Source organism: Leptosomus discolor, chromosome Z (genome assembly GCF_034619465.1).
Source record: "Leptosomus discolor isolate bLepDis1 chromosome Z, bLepDis1.hap2, whole genome shotgun sequence".
NCBI lineage: Eukaryota > Metazoa > Chordata > Aves > Leptosomiformes > Leptosomidae > Leptosomus > Leptosomus discolor.
The window spans coordinates 58156181-58171437 of record NC_141419.1 but is presented as its reverse complement, the minus strand read 5'-3'; the positions used below and the strand labels follow the sequence as shown (position 1 = coordinate 58171437).

Below are 15257 nucleotides of genomic sequence, written 5' to 3'. Positions count from 1 at the left end.
GAAATAGACAGCTAAATCTAAAATGATGTGTTGAAACCTTCTTTAGCTGATCATCTAGTTAATTCCCAAGATTTCTAACAGAAGATGACTGTTAAATTAGCAGTAACATAAATAATTCTTTAAAGTTTAATAAAGTAACAATCAAAAGAAAGGTGAGTTAGATAAACAAAAGAGTAAGAGCTACACTGAAACTTATTTTACCAGCTAGCACAAAATGCTAGGGAATTTTTTAAGGCGAAAAAAATTCCAGCAATAGGCAACATGGTAAACTCTTCTTTTTGGTAAAGACATATAAAATTAGACGGGTAAATTATGACTTTCAGTTTATGCCTTGCTCTGAAATAACAAAAACAGCAGAAAGTTGAGGACAATGCCATGTTTGAAACTGGGCTGGAGCTGATGCAGTAGTCTGTGCTTTCCAAGGTGCACGGGAACTGTAGTCCTCGGAGGGGACAGGCAGCTGATGTACTTGCCTATCCAAAAGGGCTTCCTGCCACTGAAGTCCCACAGCCACTGCATGTGTTGTTCATTAGCCACGCTGGCTAGACTCCCCAGGTATCTAGGCTCAAGGAGAGAGAACAGAGTAATTAGCATTCCACAGGGTGACAGACAGCTCCCCTCGACTTACTGACAAGGGATACTGATTCTAGTATAAAGCATATAAATGAGTTTCACAGGAAAACCTTACTTACTGGCATGAAATAATAATTACATGTAGATAAAGTTTCAAAATTCTGAATTACTTGGAGAGGAACCAAAATCCTGGTCTGATTTTTCTAACAGAAAAATTAAATCAGCTGGGCAACTGAAAGAAATGCATATGGGAAATGTGTACCTCATACTCACAAACTGAGTTTTAAAACATTCACACAATCATGGATTATTTTCTTTAAAATAATAATCTGCCCACACTAAAATCCGAGTCACTGAAAGATAGAGCTTCACCCATTTGGTAGTAAAGCAGACTATATTGTTTTAAAAACATGTTCTGACAAAACTAAAGTTTTGAATAACACAGTTAAAACCTTGTCCATGTTTCAAAAGAGAACTAAGTATATGTAATTTAGGGGTTTGGCTTAGAGTGGTAGTGTGGTTCTGAGAGGTCATATTGAGTTGCCTGCAATGACTATGTGTTTAGTTCAGATTGGAGAGCCACTGTGGTGTGTATTAACCAGACTACTTCAGAATGAAGCCAGTGCATAAGCTCTGCTCTGTGTTTGTATTTAAAGTATGCGAACCCCAAAGGAGGATTTGCAAACCCTAACCACTGAGCGGCCTTGCCACTGGGAGGTTTTCAAACTAATACCAAGCATGCAAACACCAGCAGGCTGCTCATAATCCATTTAGAGATCAGGCTAAATCCGGAAGCATTAAGAGACAAATGGCATCCTACACATTTGCCAGGAACTGTCAGCCATTGGTGGCTCCACTTTCTTATTTATCCATCTTTTCACCTGCCTTGATATCATGTCACCATTTTACCTGTCACCCCTGCTGTTACCTTCCCTCTGGTGCTGAGCATCTGTCATTTCTGTTATCCCATATTTCTGACTGCCACTCAGTCAGATGCCAATACCTTCAGCCTCCCAGAACATTCTGGGTGATGCTTGGCAGGACCCAAGCAACCAACATTGCTCATCAAAACATGTTTTAAGAGAGCCAAAAACTTTTCTAGCAGCAGAATAAGTCAATGGCATTATGAGGATTTTGCTAATTTTGATTGTTGCCAGATAATAAAGGCAGAAGGTCAATATTGCTCCAAAGGAGGTAAAGACTGTCTTCTTTCAGCGCTGGGACAACAACCAGACCCCGAGTGGCATGGCAGATTTAAATCCACCATGGAGCCCATGAACAGAGCTTGGGGTGCAAGCCCGCCACCAAGCCTGCTGCCTAGTTAGAGGCCCATGCCTGGAGCACCATGCCTATTTGCTGCCTTGTATATCTTCTAACGGTACTGATCCCATGGATACCATATAGCATCACACAAGATAGAGAAGCAGGCAAATTTTACATCAGGAGCAATTCAAAGTGGTAGCCCACAATATTCTGCACAGTCTGCACTGCACAAAGTCTGGACCATTCCTTAATCTGGGCACACAGGGGCATAGTATGGAACAAATTCATTGTGATGCTGATGGGATGCTCCTGCTGCAAAGGCCTCCTCCATTGTGCCTGCAGTTAACCAAAGCAGCTGAGGATTTGCCCTGTGTTCTGCTTTGCAGGGTGGGTCTGCCACGGCCTGCAGGACACCTGAGTGTTAGCCCTCACAGGCTGTGTGATCATGGCTGCACTAGACCAAGCACGACACAATAACGTAGGTCCTGTCAAGGGCCCCCTAAGTTCAAGGGCCATCAGAGAACAAAGTGTAAAGGATCTCATTGACACCTGTGTACACTTTCCTCAGGTAGAGATGTGGCAGGATGATCTCAGAAACATTGATTATGACTTTACAAATGGCAGACTGTCCCAGCACAAAGTGGTTAGCAACTGTCTGGTAGGGCCAGGATTGTACACCCGCTTATGGTGTAGGCTCCCAAAACTTCACCCAGTGAAGCACCAAGCAGAGGCTTTGACTGTGCTTCTCATCACAGTAGAGTTTTGTGCGTAGTGTAGTACCTGTGTGTCCAAAGGGCAACATGCTTCCACACTTCTGGGCCCATCTACCAGGCACCGAATCTCCAGTGAACCAGGAACAAGGCTGTTACCCTGAGAAAAGCTGTTGGAAAGTTTTGTACTCTTGTCTTCTTCCTCAGACAAAAAGTCCAGGAAGGCAGGCTTAGTTCAATCAGTGTCAGGACGATATTCCCCCTCTCAGTCACCGCCCATAAGAAGAGATTTGGGCAGCAATCTCTGTGGTATCACTACTAGCTGAGCAAGAACAAAAATAGGGCATTTTATCTGGCTTCTGCTTAAGGACAATCAAAGGCCTGGAATGAGGTTGTTTACTTTAAGTAAGCAGTAGCTTACTCCTGTTGTCTCAATTGTTTTAGAAAATGTGAAAATAAAAAGCATCAATGTGTATAAGCAACTGCTACACCGTTTATGACATACAAGGGTGGTCAGTTTCAGACTTTTACTTCAATCAAAGTACCAGGAAGAGACTTCAGCACTGTGAAAGAAAAGCATAATTATAATGTTATCTAATCTTTTCTCCATAGGAGTGCTTTCTAAATACAGACTGAGAAACACACATGACTGAAGAAAGAACTGTTCTAATTGTTACACCTAGTCAGGGGTTTTGATGTATTGTAGGGAAATGAGAACAGTCCTGAAGGAACGTACCACTTACGATAATATTAATAACTGTACCTCTAGGCAGAGCGCCAGACACAGGAAAAGACAAGATAATGTTATTTATGGAGTTATGTAAATCTAACACTTCCTAATTTAAATGACTCTACAGAAGGAAAAAAAACCCCAAACCCGCACACATCACTGATTTCAGTCTATCTGAAATTATGCCTTTGTACTTTAAATTTTTTTCTGTTGAGTCAAGAGCATCTGTCATCTTAGAGCACTTGCCTGAATTTAGGAAATATTTTGGGTAGCTGTTGACCTTGAAGTATTATATGCAAAACACTTAGCACAAAGACTTTGCTGATTTTACATTAAATTATCCAATACGTTTAAAGGAGCTTTGTACCATTCTGATAGATTTAACTTCAGCAAAATCACACTTGACAAGGAATGAATGTCTCCACAGCACAGAAGGACATTTAATTTGAACTGCGCTAGTAAATCCATGTCCTATATTGATGGTAAGGTGGGGGGAATGACTGAGAGGCTCTGTTTATCCCAGGCTTTTGTTTGATCACCTAGGGAGTAATCCTGGTGCCTTGAAATAGGTGTCTAGTGCTTACAATGCCTCATGGTATTGAAAACATTCAGATGAGGCTTGCAGACATGATGCAGAGCTTACAGGAGCCTTGCACTTCCAGAATGGCAGTTGAAAATCACACAAGGTACACTGGGCCTTTAAAATTACTCTAGGTATCTGAATCCCTGTGCTAGCAATGGTATGAGTTAAACCAGTCACTTACAGAACTAGCGCAGCATTAGGAGCGGAGGGCAGCAGGATGCATCCTGCTTTTCACTAGGCAACACTGAGCCATCATTAAGGACCTAACTTATCATTTTAGATGTGGTTCTGCTTGTGAGTCCCAAGGACTGGGCCCACATGCTGCTAATCTGTAACACCAAACAAAATAACAGCCCCGCCTTACAAAGCTGGCAGTAAAGGAACTGAAATCTGACCATATTTGAGCTTTAATTAAAATGTTCAACTTCAAGAAGATGAAGGTATAATCTGCCTAACAAAGCAAAAGACGCAACTGTGGGTTCTGTCTATGTAGTGGAGAGTCCCTTCAGTGGCAGCAGTGAAACCATCTCACATGCAAGCAAGCCCTGCTGCACTGACCGCTGGAGAGGATATGTTTCTATGGGATAAACAAGAGCTGAAACACAAATCACCAAAATTGCTGCTAAATCAGGCTGCTGTGGGATCGCTCAGCCGTAATATCCCCCAGATGCTTCTCTTCAAGTTGCCAAGGGCCTCTTCATGCATATAAAACGAAGCTAGAGAAACAAGTTCTTAAACCACCTTTCTCTCCAATGTATTGGAGGAGGGTTAGAAATGGTGCAAGATTTTCTCAGCAATTAGCTGAGATTTTTTTCCCACACACACTATCACTGCGGCATACAGCAACTTGTGTCAAGAGAAGTAAATTTTTGTGGCTACTTCTATCCCTGCACATGGAAACTGAAGAAAAGGTTGGTATGCCACCTGCAACAAATGGATACAACATGTGTCAAAGCTCATTAGAAGCCCAAATAAGTTTGCATGTACGTATAGTTATGTCCAGATAACAATTGCTTCCACAGTAAATTGATAGCATTGCTTTAATGGAATGGAATTACAGAGTCATAGAATACCAGTTGGGAGGGACCTCAAGGATTATCTGGTCCAAACTTTCTTGGCAAAATCACTAAGACAAGATGGCCCAGCACCCTGTCCAGCCAAATCTTAAAAGTGTCCAACGTTGGAGAATCCACCACTTCCCTGGGGAAATTATTCCAATGACTGAGTGTTCTCTGTGAAAAACGTTCCTTTTGTGTCCAGTCAGAATCTCCTCAGGACTAACCTGTACCCATTACCCCTCGTCTTTTCCACATGACTCCTTGTGAAAAGGGAGTCTCCATCTTTGTAGTCACCCTTTAAATACTGGAATATGGTGATAAGGTCTGCCCTAAGCCTTCTTTTCTGAAGGCTGAACAAACCCAGTTCTCTCAGCCTTTCCTTATATGTCAGGCTTCCCAGTCCTTTGATCATCTTTATGGCACTTCTCTGGACCTTCTGCAGCCTGTCCAAATCTTTTTTGCATAGCTTGATCTCAAGTCCCTTATCTCAGAATAACAGTGTTTTCTCTAAGAGGTTAGGATGCTGGTTAAGTTGGAGACTGTTACTGAAACATGAAAAATGCTTGTGCTTTTTTCCCGTTCTATATAATATAAGAAGTCTAGCAAGAAAATTTAATAGAAATTTAAAATAATGCCTTTTTTATTAATACAAATATTCTTATTTTTCAGTGAAATTGGATAATTTACTGACAGACAATACTAGTCTTTTAATTTAATGTCTAATGTTTGTTTGATCTATTAAAAAACTGAGGATTACCTCCAAGCTGGTTTTATTTGCCTGTAGAAAATATCAGCTATTTAAATGTCAACAGTAGAAGTATTCATAACAGAAATACCACAATTGGTGGCAGTGGTGATTGCCAGGGGAGAGCTGGGCAAAAGCACAAAATAAAATTTATTAAGTTATTTTCTTGTACCACTTTTAAGCGTGTGCCTGGTGCTGTACTTTTGTAAATCAGCTGCAGATGGAGGCCAGCAGTACTCCATTTACCAGGATAAAGCTTCCTTAGTCTGTGGTAGTCTGACAATTGAATCATCACTGCCCTAGGATTCATTTGCTTGTGGATTCAGTGGTATGCCTTGACATTTTGTGTAGGTGTTTATCACCATCATTAATTTACTGTTACTCAGTTTAACATCTACATTGCACACTATAGCCTTCAGCAAGAAGTTACCACCTACAAATAATATGGGTCACCAGAAACGCCCTCTTTTAGGAAATGGGGAACTCCTCCCAGCAGAGTGACACACATTCCCAAGGGATCAACGGAATGTTGAAGCCTTCAGAAAAAACATATTAGAATATTCCTAACTTGCAGCTTTGTTTGGATAAGTAATAAAATAAAAGCAGGTGATAGAAAACCATTTCAGGAGATGAAGTTTTAAGTCACCCAATCAACGATGTGAAATTTGTGGTGAGCTCACATGAGCAGGTAACATTTACATTTTAGTAAAGAATAACTTCCATCAGGTGCGAGGTATTAGAACCAAGACCTTCCTTTTGTGTGTTACCAAGACAACATAATCTGGCATAACTGAGTGGGGTGAATCAAGGTTTGTTGTGCATGCTTATGTTTCCTGCATGTCCTTCAACCACTTGTGGAATATAACCTGTTTCTTTTGTCTCCAACTCTTCCTTGTTTCAATTTTCATTTCATGGAGTAATGGAGAGATCTGTTAATGCCACTCCTGTTTTGCAGCTTGGTGTTCAACCTAGTGCTCACAATTCAACATGAGGTACAGAAGCATTTCTTCCAGTCCTAAGCTATCACTCCTAAAACCAAAATCAGAAAGCAGGCCTCCAAAGAGCAAGACTGGTGGTGTTCCTATTTGTCTCCTACTTTGAAACAACTATTATTATTATTTATTAGCTTTTATTTGTCCTTAAAAGTCAGAAATTTAGTGTTAAATTGAATGTTAAAGTTTTCAAGTAGTTAGAGAATACGAAGAGCTGCATCTTCAGAAGAGTACGGTGAGGCACACAGGAGCTGGCAACATTGTGCTGTTGCTATATAAAGTGAAGGCAGAGGCAAGGAAGTAACGGGTCAGGGAGGATGAAAGACTGAACCTTTGCTCTATTTCTCTTCTCCCACACTAACTCTCCCATTAGGAAAACATCCTCACTGCAGGTGGACAGCTTCAAGAATTCATATAGTGAATAAAGTAGCATCACCACCTGAAACATTATGAGACTAATAATATTTCTATCCTCCACTGGGTCTGAATCCCAGGGCTTGTTCTATTTTTGGGGCAGCTGTGCAGCACAACTGAAGTGGGGCTTATCTGAATAAATTCATTATTCAGCTCAGGGCAACAGCAGTGCACAGCAAACATATTTGCTTGGAAATGTCTCTTACTGTTCTCTGCAAGCCCGAGCAGCAGTGTTCCAGGTGACCTTGTGATTCGCTACGAGGAAGTAGCAGCTGCCCTCGTGATGACTCCATCCAGAGGGACATTTCTCCATGCTTACCTCCTAAAATAAAAGAGGAAAAGACAAACCAGACTCCTGCTCACAGTGATCTAGGTCTATGTGCTGCTAATAGTCAGACTGAGGGATGCAGGTGCTGCTTATGGCCTCCCTAGAATTAAGTTGAATGAGAACTTTGGTATGTATCAATAAAGTTACAGCATTGGTTAAAAGATGTAAAGAAATAAATGCCTGCCAGAGGAGTCTACAATTTATAAGGAGTAGCTTTAAAGGTGACACGAGGTTTCGGTTCCAAAAATCCTCTTAAGAGACCACATTAGTTTGGACACCTTTTTCTGTCTCTTGCAGTCTGTGTAGGGAATGCAGCACGAGAAAGTTCAGAATGACATCTTAATTGCTGGAGGAGATCTATGTTTACAGAATACGTAAGTGAGCTAATTTTAACAGCTCCCACTCATTCTCCCACTCATTCTCTCACGGACTTCGTTCACTGACTGTCTCATGCCCACATCCCCACAAGCATCAAGACATCGGTGCTCCTACGGTTTGTCCAGTAACCTGTAGGTGACAGAGAGGAAAGGCAACCCCAGCAACCAAGTCCTTATCATGTCTCTGGGATCTGGTGATAGCAAACCTGACTCTGGACAACTCTTTATTCCCTGTGCATGTCAGTAGTAGTTAAAGGAGTGAAAGTCTCACTTATCATATACTCCATGCTGTGATTTAGATGCATACTCAAGGCAACATTTTTACCTTGCTTTGGGAATTCCAGAATTTCCATATTATCCCGTCACACTGAAATAACTTTTTAGTGGTTTCTTCATAATGCAAGAGCCCCTTTAAATCTGTTGTACAGGCCTTTGGAAATGGGTAAAAATCCTGGAAAGAGAAATATCATTTGAGTATTTGAAGGAAAATAATTGCACAAAACAAACAAGCTACGTGAAACAGATTAAATAAGTCTTCCATTAAAACTTCATGCCATGAAAACTCTTCAAGGGCTGAGTTGTTGATTTATCTGTGTATTGGTTAAACTCAGGTTTGGAGTGGGAAGGGTCAGGCTGCAGATCTCAGAGGTGTTAAATCATTTTGGAAAACAACATGACTGAAAACAGATGGTGAAAATGGCTATGAAACAAAAGGTTTCATACCTGATGTCTTGAGCTTGGTTCAGATGCCAGTTCTGCCTTATCAGCTTGTGGGATTTCTGTCTTCCTAGAGGAGGCGACGTTTATCTGTGGTTGTGCTTGGTTAATTACTGACACTTGAGCATTCTTGTTTGCTTTAGGTGATGAGGTGTCATCCACTATTTTGAGTGATACCATCCCATGATACTTCGTTTTACAATATCACACACACAAGGAGAACAGGAGAGGGATAAGAGAGTGTTAACACATATAAGCAACTTTTAAACAAAAGAAAAAAAAGGAAACAAAAATAATTATAATACAAATTGTTGCAAATCAAGACAAAGTGACACCAAAGAAAAGGAAAGATACATAGAAAAATAGTCATAATGAAGTAATAAGAGTGATAAAGCCTGAAAATAATAGAACCAGAAAGAAATCTTAGAAATGGCTGAGCAATACACATAATACTCTTACTTTGAAAATCACATCAGTTCCATTTTTAAATACAGTTGAAGGATGAACCTGGAAAAGGTAAATAGCAGAATGAGACGGACGTATTCATGCCTTATAGAAAGAAAAAGACTTTATGCAAGATTTACTACAAGATCTAGGTTACAAATCATGCAGAACTTATCTTGGTTTTAGTTCTTTCTTTCAGAATGGAAACTGATCACCTCTGAAAACAGCCATTAAAAATCACATATTACAAGTATGTTTATAAACCGATTCCATTAACTTTTAAGATCACAATGGCAGAATGTTACTAAACCACCTAGCTAAACCAATAGAGCTTAAGCAGGAAAATTGATGGGCAAGCTTTAAGTAACTGTTCCCTGTTTAAGCTAACAATATTTTCAGCTTTAAAACTTCAGGACCAGATGCATAGCGTCTATACATTTGCCTGGCTCCATTGACTTCTTTCTTCTAGCTGACTCGTAATTTAGACAAGATTAGAAGCTGCATAATTGCTGAAGTTGTTTGATGCATATTTCCTCCCCCAAGTCTGTTCTTCTTCCTCTCTTGTATACATGGACCTTCAAAATTAGGATTATATTTTTTCTTTGCAGTATTTTTATATAGCTCTCAGGACTGACTCAGAGCAAACTCAGGTAGTTTGTGGGTATTGAGTAGTCAGGTAGGATCACTACAAACGTACAGCAACTATATGAAGATATCACATCTCAATAAATTCACAAATCAGTCCATCACTGCACTACAGAAGTGGCTTACTACTCTGCCATTTCCAGTCACTCTCAGCCTGGTCCTTGATCGATTCGCCAAGCTGTGTTCCTGCCGGGGGTCCCCTCCATACTCCCTCATCCCTTTGGAAGGAGGCGGTGGGATCGCTTCCAAAGGAGCATTGCCAGGCCTGGAAGGTGATGAGGAGCCTGAGGAAACTGGAAACAGCATGCCTCTCCCCCCGAAGTTGTGCTTGCTTTGGCCAGAAGAATCAGAATAGCTGCACTGACCTGAAAGCATAAAAAATGGCAGATGGTCAGTTCTAACTGCATGAGCGGAAAACCGGTCACGTTGACATGAGCCTATAAACAGCTTGTCATTAAATGTTGGATGAGTCTTTCACTTGATGTGGTTGATTTGCTGTTTGTTCAGTCATCCTCATTTGTGGGGTTTGCTATGACTGTAACTGCAACTACTACCTGTATATCCATGTATTTATATGTAAGGCATCTGCTTACCCACAGATCAGAACGTCAACCAAGCATCTGCTGAAAATACCTGTTTTCACGGGGTTTGGAGTGCTGTTTTTTTGGTCATGGATAGACAGGTATCTTTAACTAATGTTGGTGATACTTCCATCATGCCCAGACAACCTTTCAGAAATCTGTGACACTGTTGTTGCTACAGACTAGTTGTGCTGATTAAGTTCTGATTTACATTAAGAGTATTAAAAACACATCTGAAATTTTTAAAGTATATTTTGTAAAACGAAGCCTAATCCATTGGAACACAAGTATACAAAATATTGTTTCACTAAACACCAGATGAAAAAACACTCTTCAGCTTTTTGACAACTCAGCTGCTTTGCTAGTTATTTCTATTTTTCTACAGTTGCTTCTTTTTTTGTGTGATTTTAGGCACACCACATTTAATCACTGAAAAATAACAGTAATAATGCAGACATAAAAGCCTAAACTCTGTGATGATCACTGCTGTGTACTGTAATGTTGTGGACTGTGTTTGTTAAGCATTAGAAAATGTATTGCTGAAAGCGGGGTTTAGTTATCAGGTTTCTTTTTTGAGAGGAAAATAAACCTTTTTTAGAGGTGTGTGACAACTGTTAAACAATAACTGGGAAAAAAATTCTAATGGACATAAAAACATTTTTTTTCCCACTTTAATAAATGAGAATTGAACTCATGTTGTTATGAAAAGTGGTTTCTTTCCTTGAACCCTTCTCATTTTGTACTTGTTTCTTTCTCCATGCTGTGTTTCCAAAGAGGATGCATATAATTGTGTGAGAGAATAAAGGGTCTGCAGCTGTAGAGCCTGTTTTCTCTAAAAAGAAATTAAGCGTTTTGATCTGAAGGTGAGTGTTAGGAACAACTTGTGGCTGAAAATAAGTAGTTAGTCAGCCAAGATTGTCCCACCTTCTTAATGATGAAGATCAAAAGAGAATACCTCCTTTTGAGTCTAAAATTTTCACTAGAGCTTTTGTCCGGGTGCCAAGAACAGCATTCACAGGGGAGTTCAGAACTACTTCAAAGACTTCATCATCTTCCTCTAATCCGTCATAGGTAATTGCTATATTCCACATCTTGGTTGACATTCCTAACAAAAATAAACATTTTAATTACTCTTTAAGTGCTATTTCAATCAATTGGTGTGTCAAAGAAAGATATTAATTAGCATGTCTGCAGCTAGAATGGAGTAGCCGGTGTATACTATTGTGCTCCTACCAACTGACTGGACTCCTGCTGTTCTCCCAAATAACATTAAGTTCAAATTTGTTCCTGGGCAATGATGATTCAATTCAAGTACACACACTGTAACAAAAAGCTGCTGTAGATGTGCAAAACGACACTACAATGCTTGGATTTAGGACTTCCATTGCAATTTTCAAGACAAAATTGTATCATATGCCTTTTATCTTGAAAGCTTAATTTTAGAGATGAAACAGTTATTTAAAATACCTACAAATGGATCAAAGACTATGTTAGATTGAAGTACAACCTTTTAGGCATATTTTATACTTGGTTACAAAATTTTCACTTGCTTGCTTGCCTCTACTGTGTAACTTCAGGCTTGTGTTATGGGAACGAGAAAAGATCGTTCCATGATGAAGGACTATGGTGATTATTCCCCGAAAGGCTACAAAACTTGTTCAGGCAATGTCAAAGGCAGCAGGACAGAAAGGGATCTCAGCATACACATTGCTGTCAACAAAACAACTTGGGAACTGTTTCTACATCACAAAGTAGTCACTGACATCCAAAATGAATATCAAAGATACATGTGCAACGTTGTCAAAAAATATTTCTACATCCTTATGACACTGCATAACCTCTATTTCTTTGCTGCTTTGCAGTATGAATCTTCTAGCTAAGAGAAGCTGTCAGTACAAACAGACATATAAACTTGGATAGGGTTGTCTTCAGCTCCTTTCCATTACGATTTATCAATTGCTCTCTAACGCACCAATCAGTCCAGTCAATTAGCATAGTTGAGGTTTATTTTTAAAACAAACCTATCATCCTTACTTAATAATTAATAAATACTACTAAATAATAATTATCAAACATCTTGAATTCAGAGCTAAGAAACTGATGCCTTGAATGTAATAGTTTGGAGGGTCCTTCCCTAAGGTTAAGGTTAAGCCTAAGTGAAGGAGTTTCGAAAAGAGCCACCCAAAAAAAGACCATGTGAGGGAGCTCAGCTGGCTTAACTGAGAAGCTGCCCAAAAAAAGGGTAGCAGTGTGCATCTCTCTTGTCCACCTTCACAGTTAATTTTTGTGTGGCATACCACCATATTCAGAAAGACAATAAGAGTAATTCCAAACTGTCCTATGCTTGAGGAGTCTTCATGGACCAGCAGAAGAGGAAAATTCTAGTAAAGGGCCTTGCACAATCTCTAGCCCTTTCAGTTCAGAGGCTGGTGAGCTTGAGTGTATAGTAAATTAGAGGAAAGAGAGCTGGAATCCTGGATCAGCACAGTATGAAGGACTTTTCACACTGATCCCTCAGATCTTTCTTACATCTTCTAATTTAAAAAAAAAAAAAAAAAGTAGTGCTAGATAAAGGGTCTCAGAGAGTGGCTCATTGGTTTCAGAGGTTTCATGTCTGTTTCCAGAAACACTGGAAATTAGGGCAGATTTCCACCTTTCCGCTCAATTTTTTTTTACTGCTGTTTGCTGGGTGTCCTCCCTTATCCAGTTCTGAAAACTAATGAGCCATTGCTCACTTTACACCTTTGCATAAAATTTGCCCTTCTCAAGATGGGCTATAGTGGCAGATTTCCAAAATGATCAGGTTTGTGACTCTGAACTTAAAACTACAAGTTTTCCTATGGGATAACCAGGCAAAGCTGGGGTATATATGAACTCATCCGTGAGATGCAGTGCTACATAATCTCTGTAGCATGCAATGCCTTTTTTCAAAGCAAAAACCTTAAGTCCTAAAGTAAAAACCCCAGCCTTTGGCTGGAACTGACTTATTATATTCACCATATCTGTTTTTCAAATGCAGGTAAGCACTTAGACTCATTTTACCATCAAATACATGCCATTTATTTCAGCATTTAACAGATGATATATTTTGTCTCCTCTGTAGTCGCTGTGAGTTTCTGCCATTGAAATCTTGCTGCTGGCAGTCTTGGGATAACCTCTGCTGGCATTGCAGGTGACATACTGGGAAGCCTGTGCAGACCCCATTTTCTAAACTCAAATAAGTCCTGGATTATGCCAACAGGATGTGTTCCAAAAAACCTCAGACGTGTGTATGCAAAGGAAGTAATTAAGATAGCAAATGGGTTTTCATTCCCAGATTATTTATATGGGTTTATTAGGTGAAGCAGAATTTCTGAATGGTAAATTGTTAAACTATCACCTGCACTGCTTTTTCCCTAGGGAGATAACTGAAGCATAATAGTAATAATGAATTGTGCGGAACAGAGGAAGCTTTTTTCAGTGTCTTCACATTTGTATTCATTTTTACTGTTGATTCTCCCTCAGCAAAAAAAAAAAAAATCAAGCTCCTTCTGATAATACAGTTACTATCATTTCTTGCTATTTAGAGACTCAGCCAAGGTCAGACTGCTGTTATGATTACAGTGCAAGCAGAAATGAGGTCTGAAAATTTTCAGGTTCTTTTGCATGTTTCTCAGCTTGGATACCTTGCATAATTAAAGTTGTGCTGGGTTTTGTCTAAATTTGACCAGCATCCTGGGCTTTACCTATTATGCCTTAAATCTTTAAAGCATCTCACAACCCAGCTCAGGGCAAGTCCTCCCCAGCCTAGCTGTAGGGAGATGAGAAGACATCGTTTCAGCATTTTTTATGTTTTAACTGATGTAAAGGGACAATACACCATCTCACCATAAGTAACAAGGATAGTAATTCACAAAGGAAGCCCACTGCACTTCCAGAAAATGAGCCCAAGTGTCTTCAATCCTACTCAGCTCCTCTAGCTACCAATACATAATAGGTTTCATTCTCTAAAGTGAGAGTTTACACTTTCAAAATAAGTGAATTAATTTTAAAATTATTCAGTGTAGTGTTTCATACCTGGATCAAACTGAATAAGCTTAGAGGGAGTCACTGTAAAGTCCTTTCCCAGTGTAGCAGATACTTCCTTGACCTGAGAAGAAATCAAACAGTAAATGCCATGCTGTGACATATTTCACCAAAACACCGCATTCTGCCCTGTGCCCCACCATGGAGTCTCAAAAAGGCACACCAACCCATACATGTGCTTAGGCTGAAAAAAAAGATAAGGGCCTAAAGAATAAACATTGTGATGTGTAACTGTCATTCTGTCCTTGCTCATGGTTTAAAACTCATAATCAAAAACATTTGCTCATCTTAAAATTTTGCCTCATTCCCTCTTAAATTGCTGCTTGACAGCATCAGGTAACCCTGCTGTTCACCATGCCTCGAGGCCCAGCAATACCTGGCTCCTGGACAGGCACACCATGGCATTCCAGAAGAGCGGAAGCAGCCTGGCCACATTTGCCTGTTTAGCCTTTTGTAAGCTCTTGGAAGAAGCATTTGCATGCAAAGCTGTCTGGCAGCCCCAAGACTCATTAGGGTAGGCATGAATCCCCTGCATACACAAGTAGGGGGATTCCAGTGACTCTCTGAGTTTTCATAGGAGACCAACAGAAGACACTAGCTTCTACACTGCGTTCTTGATGCTGGGATCAGTTTCACTGGTCATTTTAGCTGAGTGACAAGCAGACAAGAGTCACTGGAGTCCATAAAGGACTGGGCAGCATGGCCCCCTATAAAGTCGATAGCAAAATTCCCACTGACTTCAGTGGAAAAAAAAGTCAAAACTGTGTTTCCAATTAAGGCTATAATCCTGAGAAACTGTGAGGGAAACTTTTAGTATTTTTCTAACAAGGTCAGCTGGTAAAATCCTGGAACTTATATTTTACAAGGAAGAATAAAATTTGTGAAGGCAAGTTGCACAAAGCCTGTTTTACAAAATTGTAAGTTGCAGCTTTTGGTCTAATTTTTTTGGCATGAGACAGAGACTGTTACTGAAGATAGAGAGGGTTCTTGGGCTTTTTCCTGGGCTGATGGTAATGGGGGGAGAAATGGGGG

The 15257-nt window shown here is 40.0% G+C and overlaps 1 protein-coding gene across 1 annotated transcript in view; it reads right to left on the bottom strand.

Annotated features, from left to right (window-relative positions):
- FREM1 (FRAS1 related extracellular matrix 1) overlaps window positions 1-15257 on the bottom strand; it is a 62307-nt gene that overhangs the window by 1099 nt on the left and 45951 nt on the right. Inside the window, exons 28-35 of the mRNA XM_009960927.2 lie at window positions 14217-14289; window positions 11116-11265; window positions 9706-9944; window positions 8950-8997; window positions 8497-8679; window positions 8099-8224; window positions 7275-7390; window positions 474-559 (exon numbers count right to left, since the gene is read on the bottom strand). Of these exons, the coding sequence (XP_009959229.1) occupies window positions 474-559; window positions 7275-7390; window positions 8099-8224; window positions 8497-8679; window positions 8950-8997; window positions 9706-9944; window positions 11116-11265; window positions 14217-14289 (1021 nt within the window). The remainder of the gene's footprint in view (window positions 1-473; window positions 560-7274; window positions 7391-8098; window positions 8225-8496; window positions 8680-8949; window positions 8998-9705; window positions 9945-11115; window positions 11266-14216; window positions 14290-15257) is intronic.